The sequence below is a fragment of the Biomphalaria glabrata genome, chromosome 5, assembly GCF_947242115.1.
Source record: "Biomphalaria glabrata chromosome 5, xgBioGlab47.1, whole genome shotgun sequence".
Classification (NCBI taxonomy): domain Eukaryota; kingdom Metazoa; phylum Mollusca; class Gastropoda; family Planorbidae; genus Biomphalaria; species Biomphalaria glabrata.
In genome coordinates, this window is record NC_074715.1 from 35,620,191 (window position 1) to 35,645,085 (window position 24,895).

General features: G+C 31.9%; 2 protein-coding genes and 2 non-coding genes across 5 annotated transcripts; 1 reads left to right on the forward strand and 3 right to left on the reverse strand.

Annotated features, from left to right (window-relative positions):
- The first annotated feature begins 674 nt into the window (after positions 1–674).
- Positions 675–4,960, forward strand: LOC106069802 (growth arrest and DNA damage-inducible proteins-interacting protein 1-like). The gene is made up of 3 exons (XM_013229544.2): positions 675–847; positions 4,062–4,359; positions 4,629–4,960. The coding sequence occupies exons 1-3, from the start codon at positions 712–714 to the stop codon at positions 4,951–4,953; spliced, it is 759 nt and encodes a 252-aa protein (XP_013084998.1). The 5' UTR covers positions 675–711; the 3' UTR covers positions 4,954–4,960.
- A 3,928-nt stretch (positions 4,961–8,888) lies between these two features.
- On the reverse strand, positions 8,889–20,506 carry LOC106069800 (transportin-1-like). 2 transcript variants are annotated; one of them, XM_056029210.1, is made up of 22 exons: positions 20,354–20,506; positions 19,933–20,008; positions 18,418–18,674; positions 17,666–17,799; positions 17,345–17,426; positions 17,129–17,251; positions 16,849–17,028; positions 16,417–16,521; positions 16,228–16,285; positions 15,701–16,026; positions 15,426–15,575; positions 15,252–15,326; positions 14,895–14,981; positions 14,581–14,688; positions 14,307–14,465; positions 14,104–14,191; positions 13,399–13,497; positions 13,020–13,115; positions 12,128–12,203; positions 11,467–11,641; positions 11,154–11,276; positions 8,889–10,724 (listed from the first exon to the last, which is right to left on the reverse strand). In XM_056029210.1, the coding sequence occupies exons 1-21, from the start codon at positions 20,453–20,455 to the stop codon at positions 11,169–11,171; spliced, it is 2,664 nt and encodes an 887-aa protein (XP_055885185.1). In that variant the 5' UTR covers positions 20,456–20,506; the 3' UTR covers positions 8,889–10,724; positions 11,154–11,168. The 2 variants fall into 2 exon arrangements, 1 of the variants encoding a protein (XP_055885185.1); XR_008777910.1 differs by lacking the exons at positions 8,889–10,724; positions 12,128–12,203.
- LOC129926543 (small nucleolar RNA SNORD41) lies at positions 14,004–14,071 on the reverse strand. Its single transcript, XR_008778252.1, has one exon. It is a non-coding gene; the product is annotated as a small nucleolar RNA SNORD41 (small nucleolar RNA).
- Positions 14,759–14,829, reverse strand: LOC129926547 (small nucleolar RNA SNORD41). Its single transcript, XR_008778256.1, has one exon. It is a non-coding gene; the product is annotated as a small nucleolar RNA SNORD41 (small nucleolar RNA).
- Positions 20,507–24,895: the final 4,389 nt, after the last annotated feature.

Here is a 24,895-nt window from a genome sequence, read left to right on the forward strand (position 1 = left end):
CAACCATAGGTATAGATTCTAACACTCTAGGAGTAGGCCTAGGTCTACATCTTATCTTATATAGGCCTAATACAGACGTTATTTCAAAAAAGAAGATAATTACGTCCTACGCGTCATGCATTCAGTCAGGCATATTAACCAATGACCTAAATTCTGCCAAGTCACTGGTTTTCCTGGCTAGCTCAGGCAACTCATTCCATGTTCTAATAGTAGTAATAGCACTAGGGAAGAATCTTAAGGAGCATTTGTACAAATTTGTCCTAGCATATGGAACTAGAAGTGTGCATTTATCTTTATGTTTTTCTGAGTATTTTATTAAATTTTGTTTTTTTATTAGAAGATTATGGTTTAGGCTAGTGTTTTATGTATAATTGCTATTGTGCCCTAGTGTCTTCTATCCTGAGGGCTTTCTAAATTTAGTGATTTTACTAAAGGTGTTACTCTAGTGAGTCTAGTCAAATGTGAATATTCGTTGTTATCACCACATTTGCGTAGAATACTGTTTTAATTTTACTTGGAAGCTGATGTTATTCTTTCAATATGCTACTTATTAAAAAAAAAAAAAGACTTCATCACTCGCTTCGGACATAGAAAAAGATTTAATAGTAATAGATAACTGATTTAAATCATTTAGAGAGGGATATGGAAAGGTGAGCGGCCCTTCATGTACCAAGGGAGACTATTCTAATAAAAAAAGGTTTGAACAACAAGATGGCGACGTCGTCTTCGTTATTGAGAGTGTCCTCTTATGGACTTTCACGAAATAATATTACGTATCCACTGTTAAATTACTTAGATATAGATCTAGTTGTGTCAAGAACATACTGCACAACAGGAACATCTAATGGTAAGATAATAAAGAATAGATCTAAACTAGTATTAAATAACATTATTTGACTATGATTAGAATAATTTCAATAACTTTGAATTTGAAAGAAACTCTCAGGACTAGTCACGACTATGGACTAGACTAGAGTCTGGTACTAGACCTAGTGACTAGATTCTAGATCTAAAGTGACTTAAGATTAAAATTTTACGCGTACTCCACAGTGACTTTTTGAAACTTTGACATCAGGCATCCATTTAATATAGATATTATATAATAGAAGCCTAAAATATGTGTATATATATAATATATATTATTATATATAATAATACTGTTACTGTTTGTTGATATTTCTTGATCCCTCTCCATACTAAAAGTAAAATGTAGGAAATAGTCTAGTAGTGACATAGGCCACTAGGGGAGATCTACAGCAAATAAAGAGAACTATCAAACCTTTTACCTTACCTATCCCTTAGTCTGTTGGACTGTTGGGGCACCAGGCAAGACTTGTCGACCGTCTTTCTCCATTCCTTCCTTTTTTTTGCCTTGTTTAGAACCTCTCTCAATGGCAGGCCCATCCATTCTTTAATGTTGTCCTCCCATCACTTTTTCTGTCTGCCTCTTCTACTTTTCCTGGCACTGTTACCTGAAGGAAGGTCTTTGCGAGCCCCATAGATCTTGTAATGTGGCCATAGGTTTTAAGCTTTTGTCTTTTTACAATAGTTAGCAGGTCGTCATGGGCTCCAATCGCTGCAGTAACCCTGTCTCTGATTTCTTGGTTTGTGATGCGGTCTTTGAATGTGATGCCTAGAATCCTTCTGTAGCATCTCAATTCCATTGCTAGGATCCTCCTCTCTAGCTCTGCATTCAACGTCCACGACTCGCAAGCATATAAAAATGTGGCCATGACCAGGGAGCGCATCAGTCTGATTTTGGTGCCGAGGGCTAAGCCCTTGTCTTTCCATATTATTTTAAGTTTTGAAAGGGCTACTGTGGACTGTGCTATTCGGGCCAATAGTTCGGGTTTTGTTCCCTCATCTGAGACAAATGCTCCCAGGTATTTGAAGCATTATACATTATACACCAAAACAAAATGGATGAATAAAGGGTTTGAAAACTAGCTTTGTGCAGAAATCTAATACCAGTATTATATGTAAATAAATAGAGTAGAAGTTTTTTTATTCCGGACATTAGATAAATCCTTACAACTCGCTGTATTATGTGCCTGTCCATTTTCCAAGGATTCTGACCCAATTTCCTTCCATTTAGCAGTCTTTTTATGTAAGAAAAAAGAATTTAATTTCAAATTTGTAAGTCATGTTTTTTTTTTCTGTGTTACCAGGATGACTTTACATTTTCCTACGGTTAAGACTATATTTTTTGGTTGGCTAAGTCTATGCTAATGAGCCCGGCAATATTTAATCTGTTTTTTTTTTTAGCTGATTTATTTGATTCATATGCCAAGTTGTTTGATTCCATACAAGAAAAATTTAATAGGGTGTTTGTAATAAATTATGATTTTCTTACCAAAATTTATTTCAAACAGCCAGTTTTGGACATCAATGTTAATGATCTCATATTTGTTTGTTTGTTGTTGTTTTTTTATAGAGAATAAATGAGCAAATGTTTGGAGTGCACTTGAAACATTGAATGAAGTTAAATGTCTAGATCTAGACCTACTAGATAGATCTAGATTTATATATAGAGAAATAGAAGATTCAGCTATTTAGGCAAGAATGGCCATCCTAGCCTGTACTATACTACAAAAGATCATCTGAAATTTATTAAATGAATAAATAATACACAAACATTCAACACATATCTAATCATGCAAACATCAAATAAGTCTAAAAATCAATGTAGAAGTCACTATCCCAGTGACCGAATTTTGGTAGAATAAGTTGGTTCATATTTTTATTTTTTGTGTTTGTATTTATGCATAATTTGAAAACATTTTAATGATCAATATAGAATTAAAATCTGAGTTTATTGATGCCAAAATATAGAGACTGTTTGAAATAAATTTTGTTGTTTGGAATCAAATTATGTGTGACAAAATTTGTTTGAATTAAATGAAAACACATGGCCTCTTTGACCTTAAATATAATAACAAATATAAGTAGTCATCCTTATTCTCCTTAAACTAAAGAAGATTTTGATATTTCGTTTTCTTTTCTATGTCAAACCATTATCAAATAATGCACTGTTAAAGTCAAACTTTGAATTTTTGGTCTATAGTTGTTTGAATAACATAAACTACTCAAATAATGTTTGAGATATATTGTGAAGGGATGTGTTTTTAGTTAATTTAGTTTTGTTTATTCTAGGGAAGTTGTCATTATTCTGCGCATGCCACATCAAAACTTAATTCATGTTCTTGCCAATAAAATACAAAATAGGAAAGATGAGCTGGTTTACCTATATCCTTTGCAGTGGATTATCATCAAAGTCCTAGGTGTGCTGGAAGTAGTGGAAATCTTATGAGAGATAAGGACAATTAGAAAAATCATAACCATGCTGCTGACCACTTATCTCCTGAGGATCATCTTTCACTTTATTTTCATTTGTCAATCCTCCTTTTGTTTTCCACATCAGTCTTTATATTGTTCCAATGAATATGGGAGTTTCAATTTTAACTTTAAGAAAAGTTTTTATTTATTCCAGTCACCTATTCTTTGGAATGAATTCATAACCTATACAAGTTTTGTTTAAACCCTATTGAAACATTTCAGTAATATAGGACATTCATTTTGTATCTGTGTATATTTTTCTACATATGTTTGTAAGACTGTATTTTATTTCATTGCTATTCCCATTAGTGGCCATTAGCTGTCAGTCAACATGTGTATATTTCCTATCACATATGTACACACAAATAGTTGTTCCTAAAGTTTATGATTCAATTTTCTTGGATCAAAGAACCAGGGGATTAAGTGACTGGCCAACAATATTTTATTGAGATCAGTCATTAAACACTTTATCAAGAAGTATGGCACTAGATGAAAACTCTCCCCAAATGAAGGGAAAAGTGAGTATAGCAGAAAAAATTATGGGAAAAAATGGTCTATTATGAAGCATGTTCCGCTTACATATATTAACATATAATTTTTCTTCTGAAATGTTGGAATGCTTTCCAATTGGCATGAACATAGCTTTTTAAATTGTCTTAACATGATATAGATATACTTAGTACCTACAGTAGCTAATTAAATTTTTAAAAAAATTTTATTCTTAGATGTCACTGAAAACAGAACCTCTGAAAATATTACCAATGTTTCCAGAATGTCACCAAACCGTTACAGACAGTATCACAGGAAACCCCCAGAGATGGCTTATAAAGATTTGATACATAAAAGAAACCTCTATGCTACTTATGGGAATGCCTCTGGGGAAGATGCTAGGCTATTATGGCCGTCAAGAAAGAAATTATTAGACCAAGAGCAAGAAGAAAAAGAAGAAGGAAAACCTTTACTGGAAAGACTGGCACAAATAGAAGCAGACAAGAAAATGGAAGAGCAGAAAAGGTTGCAGAGGTATGTCCATTTGGTGTCATGCTACAAGTTTAGTTCACCTATTTTATGAATTAATGAAATGAATTCTGAGGGCTTGCTACACAGATTGTTTAATAAGAGTTGGATTTGTATCAACTCTTTTATTCTGTACTTCTGTCCTTAAAAAATTAATTCTTCTAATTTGCATCGCACAGTAATGATTGTCTTTTCAGTGATCATGCATTTTATAATTTAGCATATTAAACCATTTTATTTTGATCTCCAAATAAATATTATTTCTTGTTTCCCAGACATGAAAAGATAGAAAAGAATATGGCACAGATGAATAAATGGATAACAGAATATAAGAAGAAACATGAGACAGTTGCATTGCAAGCAAAAGAAAGAGAAGCTAAAAAAGAAGCCTTACTAGAAGAAGCTAGAGAGTATTTTGGATATAAAATTCAATACAACGATCCCAAATTTCAAGAAATGTTAGCTCAAAAAGAAGAAACAGAAAAGAAAGAAGCCAAAAAGAAGAAGAAAGAAGCAAAGTTAAAAAAACTAGCAGATTATTTATCCAGTCCTGATGGGAAAAAATCTGAGTCTGCAGAACCAGGAAAATTAAAATCATAAACTATGACCATTTTCTCTTTCTTATTGTTATTTCATTTTATTAGATGTTTAGGATCCTTGCTCATTTGTTTCTACACTTACAATTGCAAAACATGAAGGCCTTGTCCCATTTAAATTATACAGACCTATCATTTGCATTGCTTGGGATTTGTTCAATAATAAAGTGTTTGTTCTATTGAAATGTTTTAATGTTGTAAAGACAACCTATAGTATGCTGATTAGTTAGACCATTTTGAAATCTAATTATGAACCGCTAATACAAATATCACTGATTACCACCCACTGTTACTCGAGAAAAAACTCAAATCATGAACTGGTAAAAAAAAACTTTGTGAAAAATATAAATTTCACTGGCAGTGGTATTTCAAACCCTTGAGTGAAAGAAATTCAGCTTTAAACAAGTAAAATATAAAAAATAGATTAAAAAGAAAAAAAAAGCCAATATTGATTGAAATAGCATTGATCGATTATTCTGAATAAATCCTATAATAAGTTTTGAATGACTCAAAAATTTAACCAAACATATTCAACCATTTAGGTTTATTGTACAAAAAGGATAAACCGTTTGGCTATCAATGGGCCTTACCTTTTAGAGTGCCATCCTTTTTGTTTAGCACAACTGTTATGCTTATAGCGCTGCTTTACAAAATCATGCTTATAGCGCTGCTTTGCAAAATCATGCTTATAGCATGCTTAGTGTGCTATGGTCCAATCACTTGTGATAGGGTTCCCATGATGCCTTGTTAAAACCAAAAAAAAAAAAGTTGCTTGAGTCTTGAGTTCAAACTCTAAGGTCCCGAGCTTCCATGTTGGAAGCATGTGTGTTCGCCACTGAGCTTTTCAAGTACTTTTTAAAATATTTTTTTTTATAGTTAGGGTAGTTTAAAATTGTAAGTGAATGACCTAATTCTCTACTCAAGCTTATCTCCCCTTGGCTTAGTAGGTTTTGTATATAAAAATTGATTACGGCTTAACTAATTTGTAATTTTTTATTGATTCATGTGTTGTCATCGACAATGAGTAATTGTTTAAAGTTTCAATTTGTTCTGAGAATGTGAACTGGGAGAAATAATGTATAAAAGATTCTCTCCAGAGAGACAGAGTGACTAGATATAAGCTTTGTAAATAAAAAACTTGCAATTGTAGCTTATCCTACTAAGACACCGGTATGTCATACTACTGATACTTTATATAAAAAAACCCACTTTACCCAAATACAAATTTCCCTTCAATATTTATGTTTTCGTTGAATTAATGGGCATTTTAACTAGTTCTGACAATGCTAACCCAAAAAGTTAGTAGACTGCTGCAAAGCAAATACGTTAAGTAATATCTGAGGATAACAATCAAAATCTTTAGTCATACATTAGATCTATGAAATTGGACAACTATTAAAAAGTGAAGATAAGGCTTTCTAAATAAATACTTTACACCAGCATTCTCAGCCCCAGGGGACAAAGACACATTGCTTAATTTAAACCAAGTTGAAAACATAGGAGATATAGATGTACAAGAAAAACTACACAGGTAAGTATTACTAACCAGCAACAAATGCAAAATACTAAAACAAATCATAAATCACATAGATAAAAATAATGTCCTCACTCTATACCAACATGGCTTTAGGAAATATAGGTCATGTGAAACAACTAGGATTAATTGATGATTTTTCAAAGGGATTAGATAATAATGAGCTTGTATACGCCATTTTATTATACTTTTCTAAGGCATTTAACAAAAGTTCACTCTAAAGCTTGTTTAAAAATTAAAATATTTTGGCATTGATGGTTAAGGATTTTCTGATAGGGTTAGGTATAGTAATAGTAAATGGCTCTAAATCAACACCAATAATAATAAACTCAGGTGTACTTCGGGGGTGCAGTGCGTCAACTTCCGAACCTGAGGTCCTGGGTTCAAATCTCGGTGAAAGCTGGGATTTTGAATATCGAGATTTTAGGGTGTCCCTGAGTCCACCCAACTCTAATGGGTACCTGACTTTAATTGGGGAAAGTAAAGGTGGTTGGTTGGTCATTGTGCTGGCCACATGAAACCCTGCTTGTTAACCATTGGCCATAGAAACAGATGACCTTAACATCATCTGACCCATAGATCACAAGATCTGAAAGGGAAACTTTACTTCTACTTTACAGGTGTACCTCAAGGAACAGTCTTAGGTCAACTACTGTTTCTAATTTACGTAAATGACCTACCAAATTGCAATACTTCAGAAACTAGAGTCAGATTATTTGCAGACGATTGCATAATATATAGAACAATAAAAACAACACAAGATACTGAAATTTTACAAAAAAGGATTAAAGAAATGGTAATCAAATTGGAGCATGTCTTTCCACCCAGAAATATGCCAGTTATTAAGAGTAACAAAAAAACAAAAACAAAACCTAAAACAAATAAAAAATACTTTTTTTATTCATGATAAACCAGTCACACAGACTAAAAACTCAAAATATCTAGGTGTAATAATAAATGAAAAGTTAGAATGGAATCTCCATACTGATGAAATTATTAAAAATCAAAGCACTAGGGTTTATTAAAAGAAAATTGTAGAAATCAAACAGGAACATAAAACAAAAGCTATCTAACCTTAGTTAGGCCAATATTAGAATAAGCTTCCTCTGTTTGGGAATCAACTCAAGAAAACAGTATAACAAATGAAAAATAGAGCAGTGAGATTTAGTTGATATTTTTGGTTTTTGGCACATCTGCACAATTTAGGCCATGTCGTGCCCCCAGTGAGGTTTATAACAAATGAATATTCACATTTGATTAGAGTAACACCTTTGGTAAAATCACTTAACTTAGAGACAGAATAAAAAAGTAGCAATATTACATAAAACACTGAACCATAATTCACAAATATAAAAGCAAAACCTAATAAAATACTCAGACACAAATATAGGCACATTTCTTATACCATATGCTAGGACAAATTTGTACAAGTGCCAGTAGAGTATGGAATGGGTTGCCTGAATCAGCCAGGAAAACCAGCTTAGTTTAAGTCACTGATTAACATGCATGACTAGACACATGACATGCATTACATATAATTCTCTTTTGAAGTAACTTGAAATAAAGAGAAGCAAGAATGATAATTTTAGTTTATTTTTGTGTGAACTTTTTGGTCTGGGAGTGATAAAAATCTAGAAATATTTGGATATAAATCAATGAATCCCTTTAATAATAGTTTATGTTTAGTAACTTTTAAGGTATATACTTCTTCTAGCCAGCTTTATTGCTGCTGAGCTGTGAGCTCTTTTGCAGACTGTGTCAAGGAAAAAAAAAAGTGTGCTGTTTTCTTAAGTTTAACCACAATATCTTAATGTGTATTTTAATTTTTAGATAAACTTATTAGGTCTTATAATTCAAAACCTAATTTACATTTTTTGGGTCCTTTAGCAAGGTAGCCTTCATCTCTATATAAAAAAAGGAAACATGGTTATAAGGAAAAGTAATATCTTAGTTGGAGTCTTCTTATAAAAGTAAGAATGAGTAAATGTTTGTTGAACTCCATGTTATTAACAATTTCAGTACCGGTATTTTATTCTACCTAAACCTATGTTTGGATTTTGAAGTTCTAGATGATAGTTGTTTTTTCTGTAGCCTCTTAGAAAGAAGTTTGTAAGATATAGTTTTAAATTTGACCCTTTCAGTAAGTAAATGAAGATCTACAAAACTTAACTTAAAAATTCAGTTTTTGTGAGTTAAAAAACAAGTTGAACTAGATTTGATTTATATAACTTCACATTTAGACTATCTCTAGTTCAACATTAGCTGCAAGATTCCCTAATAAATGTAGAATAATTGTATAGTTAAATTTTCTTTGTAACTTAATGCCTTCAGTTAGCCTTTGTGGTAATTTAGGTCCAGTGTATTTAGTTAACGAAACTTTTAATAAATAAAAAGCAAAGAAAATATTTGTATTACTGTGGCTTTTATTTTACAACTAAAATAATTACAAAATTACAGATTTACAACCACCTGACAATGATTTTCTGGAAGCTACATTAGCTGATTTAAGGATTATGTGCATGTCAGAATAGAAAAACCAAGCTGTGGGAAGTACATATTTATATAGGACCAAAAAAACAAACAACAAAAACTTATGTACATTTATCATATACATTAAGAAAAATTATTTAGCCGCTCATAACCCTAGCAAAAATTTATTATAGGAAAAAAATGATATGTCAATATAAAAAAAAAATTAACTTGCAAGGCAGACTTTAAACATCACATAAATATGGCATTGCCAGATCCACTCACACAAGCTTATACATATCAACAATTGAGTTACCTCAATAGCACTTGTTATATGAATTACATGTAATGCAGTCACTAAATTCAGACATAGAATTTTAACAAAATGAGTCATGCTTTCAAAATGAAGAAAAAAAAAAAAAAAAAAAGTGACATTTAGTTAAGGTATAATGGTAGCTAATAAATGGGTGTAAAAAAGTTAGACCTGACCATAAAAATCTTAAATATAAAAATCAGAATATACATAAAATCATAATGGAAAGTTAATATAATTTCTCTAACTATAAGAAAGTATTAGTGCTAAATAAATTATAATCCATGTTTAAGTATATCAAATTCTCATATGAGCAAACAGAAAAATCTACCACCAATAAATTATCCAAACAAAAAAATCAGTATCAGAGATCGATATCCATTTTTTTTTTTTTTGCACAGAATACAGATTGTGACAAAATATGCATGCATTGATATTGATCAGCCATTAATATCACAGTTAACTTGAAGCCAACTCGATGCTTGGTAGTACAAATATATGGCCACATGATTGAAGTCATGGGAGGTGTCACAACCACAGCAAGACTGGGACAAGCAACAGGTTAAGTCAGCTTAGATCTTACGCTGATGTTATTTGCCTCTTTCAGCGACGTGGAGGTAGTTGAAAAAAATTAAGGAGGAAACTGAACACGGGAGGTTGACTTTTATACATTGAATTTATACTAGCAATGCATAAAGATTTTTGAGACAACAGAATATCAAAACATACATGCTGTTTAGACAAATTAAGGCTATGAGAATGAATTGTTTTTAAAAATCACTACAAACAAATTTCTTGATAAGTCAGATTTTTTTTTAAAATTCCTGGATGATCTGACGTAAGTAAAAAAAATGTGTTGATGTAACCAAAGAAAAACAGTTTAACAAGCACTAACAAAACGTTCTCAGTACTAACAAATGACATTTTAAGCTGTTAAATTACAATGTCACAGGATAACCATATCATGAAGGACATGCAATTAACATCTAACAAGTGCAATATTAGTTTAATAGGGATATGACAATTGGACAAAAACTTTGCCATTTACGTTAACAGTATATTTTATAGTAACATTTTACATGCTTCTTTGTTCCTTAGAGATATTATGCTAAATCATGAGGGGATTAAAAAAGGAAAAAATAAATTTTCCAGCAAGACAATAAATTTACTGATAATTGCTATAAAAGAAGCTAACAGATGGTAAAGATTGAAGACAGTTTGAAAATTCAAAATTTGGTGGTCCCACACTCCCGAAAGCTAACAGATGGTAAAGATTGAAGACAGTTTGAAAATTCAAAATTTGGTGGTCCCACACTCCCGATGCTATGTTCTTACAAACCCTCCCATTTAATGTTAGTACCCCAGACCCATAGTACCCTTGCGCGACCCACCCAGTCCCTACCCTTCCCATAATGAGGGGAGACAGTGTCAGCCAGAATCCTGTTTCACCCTGAAACACCTGTGGAAAAAATTTAAACAATTAATTAAAGTTATATTGAAGATAATTTTATACAAAAAAAATCTTGATAGTACTAACTCTAGATATTCAATACAAGGTTTGTTTGAACAGTTAAAAATTAGATCCTAATGAAGTGAAATTTGTTCTTGTTTGAAAATTGGATATATAAAATTAAAAATAAAGAATGCATTTATCTCAGTGCATTAAGTTTCTCTAAAAAATGCAACACACAGAATATTTGCAATGAAATGACATTTCCAGACATTCAGATAAAAGTTTTTAAATATTCAAACCCCGAAGTACCTTGAAAAAAATCTTCAGGTTATTTAATATATTTTTTGAAATTAAGGTAACAATGTTTTTGATCAACATCTTTTTTTCATAATATATAAAGATACTTATGATTTCACATTACAAATTACAACTAACCAGTTGGACAATTTTTCAGACTCCATAGTTGGCAGTCAAACGTTCTCTCAATGGCTGAGGGAATTGGTCTGAAAATTTGGACCAATTCTCTTCTCCAACTTGAGCTTTGAAACCATGAAGAATCTTAAAAAAAAAAAAAAAATTTAAAAAATCAAATGTCGGTAATAACATGAGAAAGTGATCACCACAATTAGTAGACTAAATCCTGAGGTCATAGTACGAATACAACTTCATAACATTCAGCTTGAAAGTGATTTTAATCATTCCACAGATTATAGCAAACACGAATAAAGAAATTAAATATTAAACTAACTTTATAGAACATGTCTTTAAGATCTGGCTTTGGATGCATCCAGGAAGCCACAGCATCACAAAAAAATATGAAGTCCTGAACCACTCCAGCTGGATTAGCTCCTATCATGTGACAAACACCTCTAAAGGCTGAGTCTTTCTCTTCATTATCTCGGATATTTCGCAGTGAGGTACACCTGGAGAAAACATTTGGAATTTATTCCTCAATATTTAGATGAATAGGGTGAAAGAAGCACAGAACAAATTATATCTGCAATTTTTATTAATAATACTAATAAAACAGACTCAACAAAGATTCAAACACATCACTCAAAATGCACCTGATAACTTACCATGACAAAAAAAAACTACACATCTACTATTTAAAAAAAACAAACTAAAACTGTGTTCAGGTAGGCACTTTTCATTGTATCAATCATCTACTCTAGTGGTTGCAATTAATATATTTTAGTTAAAAATAAAAATAAAATAAAAACTTAACAGATACAAATTGTTCAACTCAATTTTCTTCTGAAATAATGAAGGGGGGGCAAATAAAAAAAAATCTTTACCATTTCTAAAAATGTGTAACACAGAGGTTAACTTAGGGTTACGTTAACAATTTGAAAATGAAGAAAGTTAACCAAAGGAAATTATACCAAATAAAGAAAAAGAAAAATTACCATTGTCTGATAAACTGTTGTAAAAGTGGGGCCACATCTTGGGGGCAAACTAAGCCCAGTCTCCCAATAGTTATGGCTATGTAATCACGACGAGGACACGATGACAGAACGCACGAAGAAGGCAAATATAATGGGAAGAAAGAACATACAACGATAAACAATACATACATGAAACAGTAAAAAAAAAAAAAAAAAAAAACACAGCGATATAAACAAAATAACCTTGAAAACATAAAAAAAAATTTTTACAAATAATGACAAAAAAAAAAAAGAATAAAAAAATAGAATTCCTCAGGGAAGCCTAAAACAATATGAGCATCATTACAGTTACAGAAACATGACATAGAACAGAAAAATAACCAACATATTATTAAAAAAAATAATTTAAATCAATAATAAATATGACAAAAGAAAATTGTATGTGAGAACATGAAAAATATAGTTGACAAGACAATGGCAAGACCACAGCACAAGTCTTTTCAACATTAACAGCACTATTCATTGAAACCCTTAATACAAAAAAAAAAAAAAAAAGATCAAGGGGGAAACTGTGCAAATGGATATATTTTCAATTTGGAGTGTCAACTATATTAAACATTGTATTGAATGTAAGGTGAAATATGTAAAAACAAAAGGTGTTAGATGATGAAACAGTCATGACCATATTGTTGAAAAATAAAATCTACAAAATGTTGACTAAATCATAATTTACTGCATAAAATTGTTACAATTTAAATTACATTGTTAATGGCGGAAAAAAAAAAAAAAAAAAAAAAAAGAGCAGGACAACAATTACTCTGAAAGGCTGGGACATTTAGCTGAGTAGTTAATAATTGAGAAACAAATTAACACAATTTCCAATCCAAACTATAAATATGTTTTCAGCACCTACCAGTATTTTCCAATAAAGTTTTGGGTGTATTGGATCTGTTGATGATGTCAATTAACTGGGACAACACCATTCCAATAAAAGGCTGCATGTCAGATCCTAGTGATTGAAAGCAAGATGATTTAGAATTAAAATACAATTGATTCTAATAGATGCATCTTTTTACTCCTTTTCTATTTTAGATATAAACTACACTTTTCTTTCCCCACATTCAGTTTAACAATTTAAGTCTAACTCCAAGTGCCCTGTGAAAGAGGGAAGATATCTTTTAATACATTTTAGAATACCACCAAGTCATGTGGATTTTATTACTTTTTTCTTTTCTGTGACAGCTTAGATGTAATTGTTTTAACAATGTTGAATTACACTACTGACTACCTACCCATTTTAATAGAAATTTCACCAATCGCCCAGGTAGCATTATTGCACACAGAAATGAATTCAGGATTCAGATTGGCTCCCAAAATGGGCATAAATTCAGCTGTTGAAAAAATGTATTCTTTGTAAGTATTTATAAAATGTTACAATCTTTACTTTCCACAAAAGGAACTAAGTTATGAGCATGAATAGAATAATTTAAAAAGATGGCATATCTTGTACTACAAACTTGTGGACAGCCCATGTGGATCATAATTAGGTTGCACAAACTTACGCTTATATTACACTCACAATGACTCAGATAATATCATCATTCAAAATTTGAAGGAGTGTAACAGGTTGGTTTGGTTTGGATTTTTGGCACATCGGCACAATTTAGGCCATGTCGTGCATGCAGTCCCTTAAGGATCTCTGTTAACCCATGAGTTAGGAACACTCAACAATGATGAGCTTGTGGCCTCTAATACAATTATTTCATGCACATTAAAAAAATATTGACTTAAGCATTCAGCAACTAAATAAATTTCTAGTACTACATTTGCTATATCTACACTTAAAGAGTTGATATATGTATATTACCAATATACTCTTAAAAAAGAAAAAAAAATTTAGGATCAGACAGTACGAATACAAGCAAATATCAAATAATATCAATGCTTGGTAGTCATCATCTCCGCAGTAGAAGTTATAATAATAAAACATGACTTACGGATACATGGACGAACATGTTGGAAACAAGCCTTTGTCAAATCTCCTAACAAAGCAAATGAACTTTGTCTCACTTCCGGCATAGGGTCCTAGGCAGACATACAACATTAGCATATCACACATTGTATTTTAGTTATAGAGAAAAAATAAAAAATCACTAATTCCAAGTTGAAGAGCCCAAAAAAAAAAGTCAAAATTATTTACCTGCATGCACTGAAAAAGTAGCTTCAAAATAGTACTGTTGGCCACCAGTCCTTCAATATGACCTTCTAAACCCTCAGCCAAACCAGAGAGTAGATCTAAGGCGACAATCATGAAATCCTTGTCAGGAGGATCATATTGATCTGGCTGAGACAAATTTGCCTGAAATAAATAATTTATGATGAAATGCTCCTTACTAAGCATTATGCAGGTTAACCTTCTGTACAAACAACACATAATGGTATCACAAAGAAACACTTAACCAGGAATAACTTACGTAGTTTTGAGTAAGTGTCTGTTCAACAAGACATACGCATCGTTGATATACTGGCTCACAATATGGTAGAAAACCAGACTGCAGGGCAGTAGCTACACTTGACAAGCACTATAAAACAAAAGGTTACTTTTAAAATCCAACCATACAAAATATCCACAAAATTTGTTAAATCAAATAAATGGATCAGACAGTACGAATACAAGCTTTAATCATTAAGATAATCAATGCTTTAAGAGTCATCACTTCCAAATATTTAAATCACAAAACTACAAACATACTATAATGAGAGCTATCTTTTAATAAACATAAATTACCTCCAAAAGAGGAAACAAATCTTTATCTTCATCTTTCAACATATTCCACTTTTGAATCAAGGGTGGCATCAGCAAATTAACATATTCCTATAAATTAGAAAACTATAGTTTTAAAAATGTATACTCATAATAAAATATATTGTAGAATAAGTATGTCAAATGTTATAATAGCCAATCAAACACTATTGAAAAATAAAGTATGTCAAATGCAATAATACCCAATCATGAACATCATGATCATTTACTATGGCATGAGTTTTAATGTACTTTCCGTCTCCGAAACTGAACAACAAATATTTTGATCAGATGCGATTCTGGAAAGACAACCACATTATCTAGAGCAGATAAGAAACTTACAGGTTTGTTTAAATGATGTCCAACTGAGTCAGCCAGTGTCCCAATGGCATCATACAAAATGAGCAAATTTTTGTGCTGAAAAATATGGTAGCAATAGAAAACATCTTGAATAAAGGACAAAGAAATGGACAATATTTATTAATCTGTGCTAAAGAGTAAATCAATCATCAGTACCTGATACTTTCCAAAAGCAAAGACAAGTGTTTCTAATATAAAGCCCAGGTAAGGAACAAGCTCTGTACAGGCCTCTTCTTCAAGGGTTGCAAACGCAGAGCATGCAGCTTCCTGTACACGTTTATTTGCATCCAATACACGCTTAAGAAGCTAGTATAAAAAAAAACAAAAAACATCTAAAATGTCTATGTTCTAAAGCGTTTTTTTTCTCACTCTTAATTAGATAGCTGAAGCATTAGTGAAACTTATTCAATTTAAGTCAAAAAACAATATACCTCTGTCATAAGTGGCTTCAAGAAGTTGTCATGGGGTTGACCAACTACCCAGTGGGCATAGCGGCTCAAAGTCCAGCATGTTATTGATCTGACAAGGGCTTTCTTATCAGACAAACAATTAATGAGATATGGGATCAACTCTGGTAAATGCGGGATCATACCACTCATGCATCCTTCAGCTATAGCCCCTAGGACTAAGATTCCAGATTCTTTGACTTCCCAATCAATATGGAAAAGTGTATCTTTCAAAATTGGTAGAAGAACAGGAAGGATTTCTTCATGAAATACATTGGCCAAGACATCAAGAGCAGCAGCTGAACACTTTCCTGGTAATCAAAAAAAAAAAAAAAAAAAAAAAAAAAAAAAAAAAAAAAATTTTATATACAGCTATTAAATATTTTTGTATTAATAAAATATATATATGCTACAACATATGCCAAATACACACAGAGGTTAAGCTTAGTTAAACTGTGTTGCACTTAGTTTAGCTTTAAACGCTGATCAATGTAAAAAAAAAAAAACCTTACTAAGATTCCAATCAGACAAGGAGTCATCGTCATCATAGCTTTCATCATCATCACCTTCCTTGAAAATATAAAAATTTTTTTTTTTACCACATTTATCACTTGGTTGTCAAACTTGATATTTTGACTAGATGCTAGTCTAAAGTAAGCTCCATGCAATATCTGTTTACTTGTAATCATAATTTTATTTACCTCTCCCTCATCATGCTTTTGATTGGAATGTGTTCTTGATTTGTGAAATCTAGGTTTGATGTCTGATTCTTTGTCTGGTATCATTTCATCTTCTTCTATGTCACCCTAAGATATTTCAAAATAATCACTGAAGTAAGACTGCATATATATTATGACAACAAATACTCAAAATAACACTTTAACTCCTATTAGGATAGAATGTGTTCATGGTTTACTGGTATTGTGATACACAATGGAACAGGAAGTAACCAGCAGTTCATCTCTACAGTTTGTAGATACACTTTGTTTTAATAAAAAAGTGAAATGCAAAAAATCTGTTTATTTCCTTTTTTTTTTGCTAAACTACAGCGTAAAAGGCCAACAGAAGAAGTAAAAAAAAGCAGCTTTTTATGTTTAATAGAAGGATATTGTCACTTATGACAAAATAATTACCTTAAGTAAAATGATATCTATCTCTGAATATCTCATCCCTTTCACCAGAATAGGCACAAGCCTTTCTATGTGGGGGCCTAGCACATCTTTACAAACTTTCTGTTCAGCGAGTGATAACCAGAATTCACAAGACTCAAGAGCTACAGTATCGTCAGCATCCTGCGTACGTTCCATCATGTACTGAAAGATAAATTCATACAAAATTTAAACAAATACGTCATTATTACACATCTACACTTTTTTTATGTAGCCATGTCAAAAGCAATTATTGTTAATTTACCTGTATAATTTGATCAATGTGAGGCATGAGTCGGTCAATTCTAACTTCAACAAGCATTACCAAAGCTCTACAAACATTTTTTCTTACTTCAGTGTCCTCGTCTTTAGCCAAGAAAAACAAATTCTGACGAAATCAAATTGTTTAGTTAATTTTCGACAAAAAATAAACTAGGCATGCAGATCTTTAAAAAAAAAAATTGATAAAAAAAAAAAATACCTGAATAAATGTATCAATGTGAACCATAAGTGCTTGTGTCCGACTGATAATAAACTGATTCACACATGCAATGGCATGAGATCTACAAAAAGAAAACAAACATGGCATTTATGTGGAATTTAAATGTCAAAAAAATAGTTAACATTTAAAATACATATTTAGTGCTAACCTCAAAACGCATGATTAAATATTTCCATTTCTTAAATCAACAGTGAATGTTCATTTGTTTTATTTAATCAGATGCAATTTAAAAAAAAACTATATGTAACTGTATATAAGCATTAATATTAAAGGTGTCACGTTTAAACTAAATAAACCAACCTTATCTTTGGACTTTGGTGTCTAAAGAAATTCAGGAACTTGGGTATCAAAACATTTAATGGCCTTTCAGCCAAATCACTATCAAGTGTTTCAGAATTATCTTCACAGATTTTCTGCAGTGCTCCAAATGCTCCCTGCAAGAAAAATAGCTACAATGACAATCTGATAAATGATTTTTAAAGTCTCAGAGAAATTAGTTTTCGGTTATGTTATAGGAACATTTACTATTGAAATGTATAGATTTAACAGACAAGCCTAAAGCCCTAACCCCATGCCATAACTAGTATGAGTAACATTCAAGTGACGAGAAACATTTGTGATAGGAAAGTTTGGTAAACATTTTGTGCAGTACTGATAGTAAATTAAAACAGCTGACGCAATTTCTTATTAAATATTGCAGGGAAAGGAACTGCACACATCCATGTTAGGAGAAAACATTCGCAAAAATTTGGCATTGAGTATTTTCATTTTGCATTATACAAAAATGAAAATAATGTACATTTTGAAAACAAGCAATGTTTTTGTCAAAATACAAACTAAGAGGTACAAGCAAGCACTATTGCAAAATGGCAAGCATAAGCACACCCTAGATAATAATGAACAAACAAGACTATTGATTTATGAACTCGAAGCACAAATAATTGTCTTTACATCATTATCCTTTCACAAAGCTCGAGGAATGCTTAAGGTTCACTATCTCTTAATGTCTCAAGATCAACTGATAATATAATAGTCTAAAACTATTGATTTACCTCACAAATATTGTAGTCTTCTGAATCTAAACATGCACAAAGATGGGGGAGTACTTCTGGCCAGTTATGTAACTCGCCCTTTGAGATGATATTTGTGATGATAATTCCAATAGTAGCTCTGATAAGAGGCGATGGGTCGCCAATACTGTTTAAACATTCTTGCTTTATAAAGCTGGTAACTTCAGGTGGAAACCTCTCAAAATGTGCACGAACATTGTTTTTTAAAATTAAGCCACTCAATGATCGTGTAGGATCATCTAAAATGAAAGAAAGAAAAAAAGGGTTAATTCTTTAATAATAACAGAAGGAACAGATATTTATGCAAGGTTGAGAACTCCCCTAGCTCCACACTTTTAATAAATAAATGTGGGAAGCAAGGTTGAGTGGCTAAGTACGTTTGAACTTGGCTACTTGCGAAGGGGGCTCGAGGTTTAGACTCGGGCAGAGATGTTTACTGAGCGCCTAATGCTAAAGGCAGCATGGAAAACCTTCTCCCAGAGCAATGAGATTTGACCACAGCGCTCTGAGCATGCTACAAGCATGAAAGTAGCGTTATGTAAAAGCTATAATAATAAAAGTATATCCACTACTATATATTCATATAATAGTTTTAAAAACAATGTAAAGCCAAGTTTTAATTTATACAAAATATGCAAACTAATTAGTACTAGTATTGAATTTACAGTTATAAAGCTTTACACAGATTTTGGACATAAATATAGTATTACTATTAGTAACATACCTCTCAAGTCTCAATTATTAAGAATTTAGGAGGATGGGTGATTGGGAACAGGAGATATGGATGACGATATTGCACAAAGGCAAAGCCAGAGAGGAGAAAGAGAGGGTGTTGGCGTGGATGGGTTTCTGTTTTATCAAGATCTACACTTAGATTTAAAGTATTTTAAAGATCTATTCCACAAATCTCAGTCATCTGGATTCTTTAGAATCTCTAGAATATTATTGAAAATATATTTTGACCTTTAACCCAATAGCTCCTATTTCCGGTTCAAAAACCCCCTTCAAAGTCCTAAGCAAGGAGGGATAACTCCGTATTTAAAAAATCCTAAAAAAATATGTATTTTGCAAAAAATAATCAGATTGAAGATCTAATACAAATAAACAAACAAATAACTTTAAGAAATAGAACTATATGTCTAGTTTTAAAAAATATATACGTTTAATTAATTTTAATACCACTAGAATATAAAAAACTTCAAAAATAGTCATTTTCCCACGTGGGGGCTTATACAATGGGGTAATGGGCCTGTACATTTGAAAAATTATTTAAAAAATAATCGGTAATCTCCAAAATTATTTGTAATCACGCTTGCAACGAGACTAGAAGAAATCTTGTTTTTAAAAAGGTTAAATCAAGTATATTGAATAGGGGGTTTTAGAAACGTTTTAGGACAAAAACGGGAAACGTTTCCAACTGCAGAAGGAGCTAATGCCTACTAATCATGGGTTAAATCTTATTTTAACTATATTTAGATCAAGGTGTGTCCTTTGTACCTTCAGTTTTGAGCTTGGTGAGAACAAAAATCAAGTAGTTGTTGAAGTCTGGATAATTATTTAATTCACCCAATTTCTGCAAATTTACAAAAATTTAAGTTAAAAAAACTTTTAATTATTTTAAATTCATAATATTACTAATATATTATAAGAGATTCTCGAATATGTTAACTTTAATTTTAAATGCCAAACAACGATGCATCGTCATGCTGCGTGACCTTAATTTTAACACTTAAACCAACACAATCATCACAATGAATGTGACAATGTGCTCTCTTAACTTAAGACTAGATTAGCCAGCAATGCAACAATTTGAACAATGTGCTCTAGACTACGTCAAGAATTAGTTCTAGATTAGATCTATAAGATATTTACAAATGCATCTAAATTATTATATAATAATTTGAAGAAAAAAGGTGACCTGCTGAACAGCTCTCTGCGTATCTGTATCAGGAGATTGTGACTCTTTTAATAATTGAAGAATTTGGCGTAAACCGTTTTCCTCTGGCTGCCACATCGCCATTTTGATTATGTGAAAGAAGTAGTTCAACTTCTTACGACATGTGCTAAAATTAGTCCGATTGAAAATCTTTGCGCAAAATAAAATTAGAAAATTTACTATCATCAATATACTGTTAATAACAAATACCATTATTGAGCAGAAAGAATAATTAATTTGTTAAAAATTTAGCTTCATTTTATTTTATTTTTAAATTATATACTGTAGAACTATTTTTTTTACGTAATACAGTATTTTTTTGTTAAACTTTGATTTGTAAAGACTTCCAAAGTTAAAAATAAGTAACTTGTAGATGCAGCCAATATAGAATATTTAGACTTCTGTCACATAAATTTACAAATGATAAACCAGACAATTTGGCTGGTAAAGCGCCCCCCCCCCCCCCACACACACACAACCATATACTTTGTGCCATACCCTTTTTGTTTATTCTCCAAAAGATTGGCTTTAATTATGATGCTCTTATTAAAAAGCCATGCACATTTTTACTTTTGAATTTTAATTGCCCTTACTTAAAAATAAAGCATCTTTGCTTTGCTTTTCCAGCGGAACAACACTTTTTCTGTGGTCATAGTAACTAATTTACCAAGAATAATATAAGTACTTTTTTTTTTGTTACTCTTATTTTGTTTGTAGACATACGTAATTTTCGTAATTTATTTGATGTTCTTTTAAAAATGTGAATATCTTTTGTCGTTTTTGTTGTTCTATACAATATACAATGGTCTGCAAATAGTCTAACTTTTGTTCATCGACTTATATATATGCAGTTAAGTATATCATTTGTAGACGTTAGAAACAGTAATTTACATATCACTGCTCCTCGAGAGAGGGACACAACCGTTTTAAATTTAATGATTTGGAACCATTTTTGATTAATGTCTCTCCTAGGAAATACTGAATCCAATGGTGTAAGCCTAGCTTAGGTAGTAAATTTTGTCGAAAGCCTTAGATAATTCTGATAAGATGCTTCAATTTGCTAATTATTATCTAACTTTTCTCCAAATCACCAATTAAACATATATGTTGAGTTTTAAATGTTTAAATTTCCTAAAAACATGATGATATATAATTAATTAATTTCTAGGTGATTTTAGACGTTGATAGAAATTATGTGTATGAAGACTATGTATTTTACATGTGAAGCTAACGAAACTGGTCTATAATTTCCTAGATCTTTTTATTGTAGAGAAGCAAAATACACTTCTTTCCACCCCTTGATCCTCTACAGTCTACATTGATCCTGTGAAGCATGCAAAACAAACCCCAGCTGTTTAAGACAAACATCCTTTAAAAAAGCTAAAAAGATTCTAGAAATAAAAAATCACCCTCTGGGTCAGGATTTTGTGATTTTACCATGACAAAAGAGATACAAGACACCGATAGCAAAGACATAAACAGACACAAACACTCTTTTGTTCCCCTGGCAATCAAATCATTAAATAGAAACAATCTGGTTAAACTTTTTACATATAAATTATGAGTGAGTCTTGTGTGAATGTACATTTTGGTTTTTTATAGTTATAATATTTTGTTTGGTGTAATGCACAAATTGTAAGATAAATTTCTTTAGTAACAATAAAGATTATTATTATTATTATTAAACGTAGTCTCTATATACTGGTGATAGCTAGTTGTTTAATTCTTGATATAATGTAGCTGGTACTCCAACCAGTTCTGGATTTTTATTGAGTATATGGGGTGAGTTAGTAAATAGTTTTAGGAATCCTTTTTGTCCTTTTTTTTCTGTTACTGTTTTACACTTGGTAAATAATTCAGGATGTATTTGTCCCTAGTAGCTAAGAAATGCTGATGCAAAGTAAATAAATAAGCATGTTTTGTTTCGCATCATTATCCTATTTTTTACAAATTGGTTCTTTATTTTCTCCTTTCAACGGGTTTATTTCTGTTGTTTCCATTTTCTAGATTTAATGTATGCCCATGGATTTTTATCTTTATCCTTAATGATTAAATTGTTTATGCATTCACTGCGCCATTGTCTAATGAGTTTTTGGGCCATTTGTTTCATATGAAGATGAATTTTATCTGGACCGGCCTTGGTGATTGGAGGGCCAAGGCGAAGTGAATTTGGTGGCCCCAAATGAAATTTAAAATATATATAATAGCGAAAAAATAAAATTACGCATTTTTTTAAAACATGCCCGTCTATCTAAATCAGCAAGTAATTGAAATTCATTTATCGTAATTTCGTAGCAGAGACAAAGTTAGACTGGTAAACATAGAGTCATAGTGCTCTACCATGTTTAAGATCTGATTTGCCTATGTCTAAGGCCGGCCCTGCTTTTATGCAATCTTAGTTTCTTTATTTTCTTTCTTTCTTCTGTGAGCTTGCGCTCCCAGAGCTAGTTTTATATGCAATTTTAGCTATTTTTTAAATGTATTTTTGTTGTATAGGTTAGAGCTATTTTTATATATTTTATTTTTATAGGTTAGTGTCAGATTTTATAATTATACTTCCGCATATTTATATAGGTTAGTGCGGGATAGTATAAAAGTGATGTACTTCATGCTGTCTTAAAACAGTTGAGTGTACATTTGACCAGTGGTCAGTACCATATCTGTCTGTGTGACAGCTGAAGATCTTTGTGGTCTGTCGTCTAATTATATTTTTATTCTGTACCTGGGACGGCCTGCTATTATTACTGCTTTTAGCTGCAGCAATTACTCTGCTGAAATAGCTGCTGCTTATAACTGCTGTTATAGATCTATTCTAATTCTAGGGAATCTAGATCTAGTGTTATTTTGTTTCTGCTATTGATAGTTTTGTTATTGTTTCTGTAGATCTATTCTAGATCTAATTCTAGGGAAGCTAGTGATATTTGGTTTTGCAGTGTAGGTCTAGGTCTAGGGTAGTAGTTGTAGTGATTTAGTTGGGTTGATCAGTTTGTGTTAGATAGTTGGTTAGTTTGTTAGTGTTTGTATTGGTGTAGATTTAGAGGGTTTTAGTTAGTTGATGGGTTCAGTAGTAGTGATTAGTCAAGTTAGTGTATATATTATATTTTGTTATTGATTTATTTTTGTATGTAAATAAAGTTTCTTTTTGTTTTATTTATCGTAAACTTAAGTTTGTTATCTTGTTTTCATTTAGCTAAGTTAGTATAGTTAGTTGTTTGGTTACTTAGGTGACTCTAGCCTCTTGGTCACCATACCGAGGTGCACAGATTTAGCCCACCCGGTAGCGCAAACATCTGCCTACTGTTGGTAAATTTTAATGTTGAGCAGAAGAGAATAGGTCCTCCCACTGGCGCCTGCCTGACCTGCTCACACTTCAATATGTTTGTAAAATATCTTCTCGATCTGCGTTTTTTTTTTCAATTTTACATTTATTTATTTTGTTTGATAATATTTAGTTGATATTAGATTTCCCGGTAACACTTCGAGTCGTGGGACTAGTTTTTTTTTGCGCCCAACAAGTAGACAGCTATCTATTCACATGTAGGCTGAAGTAGGCCAGCTTTCCAAAAAACCCCTTTCGTGACCAGTATCGTGCAGACATATTTCATTAGAACCCGAGAAAGAAGCCATCTCCTCCTCCTCAGTAACTAATATTATATATACATATATATGCGTACGTGGCATGGGTTGGTTTGGTCAGTTGCAGATATGCCTGCTTCTTATCTCAGCTTTTTGTTGGTTTAGCGCTCTTTCACTCTGGCTATTCTTCTTGCTTCAAATCTTGAGACTCCGAGACTCACAGCTTCACACCATGGAGCGATCGAGAGCTAGTGCTTCTCAGCCTGAATGTCGACATCGCATTCCTTGAAGGATCTCTTAAGACTAACAGTGTCTTTATAGCGCTTATATATATATATATATATATATATATATATATATATATATATATATATATATATATATATATATATATATATATATATATATATATATATATATATATATATATATCAGAAGATTAGTGAGGAATGCAGTATTTCCCGTGGCTGCGCAGCCCCAGCTGAGACCTACATATTTTGCCAAAACCAGGGCAAGCATAACCATTGTCCGCAGGTGGTCGATTTAGATTTTCTTTTCGCCGTCCGCGTTTGTCCTCGGTAGCGGATTTTCTTTTGGTCTCAAATGTGTATCCCGCGGCCTTCGTGAGTGACCTCCAGCTGTCTCGTTCTGAGGCCGCATGCAACCAGGTGCTCTCTTCTATATCAGCCAAGGAAAGTTGACGCTGACGCCTATATATATCTGTTATTGTATGTATACATATATATATATATATATAAATGTGTGTGTGTGTACTGACAACTTAGAAAAAATACGCTAGCTAACTGTGTATAATGTCTTTTAATTTATACCTATTCTGTATTATTCACTCAATTTTCATTTTTTCACACTCCCATTTGAGGAATTACAAGAGTTAGCAATTTCTGAAACCAGTTTAAAAAAAAAACAAGGCTACAAAGATATTTTGTG

Bases quoted from the DNA above. Each gene is read 5' to 3' on its own strand.
- LOC106069800 (XM_056029210.1), bottom strand. From the start codon at position 20,455: ATGGCGATGTGGCAGCCAGAGGAAAACGGTTTACGCCAAATTCTTCAA. The intron at 20,009-20,353 runs GTCACCTTTTTT...GTAAATTTGCAG, and splicing joins CGCAGAGAGCTGTTCAGCAG to AAATTGGGTGAATTAAATAA. The intron at 17,029-17,128 runs GTAAATTAACAA...TTTATCTTTCAG, and splicing joins ACATTGATCAAATTATACAG to TACATGATGGAACGTACGCA.
- LOC106069802 (XM_013229544.2), top strand. From the start codon at position 712: ATGGCGACGTCGTCTTCGTTATTGAGAGTGTCCTCTTATGGACTTTCA. The intron at 848-4,061 runs GTAAGATAATAA...TTTTATTCTTAG, and splicing joins CACAACAGGAACATCTAATG to ATGTCACTGAAAACAGAACC. The intron at 4,360-4,628 runs GTATGTCCATTT...CTTGTTTCCCAG, and splicing joins GAGCAGAAAAGGTTGCAGAG to ACATGAAAAGATAGAAAAGA.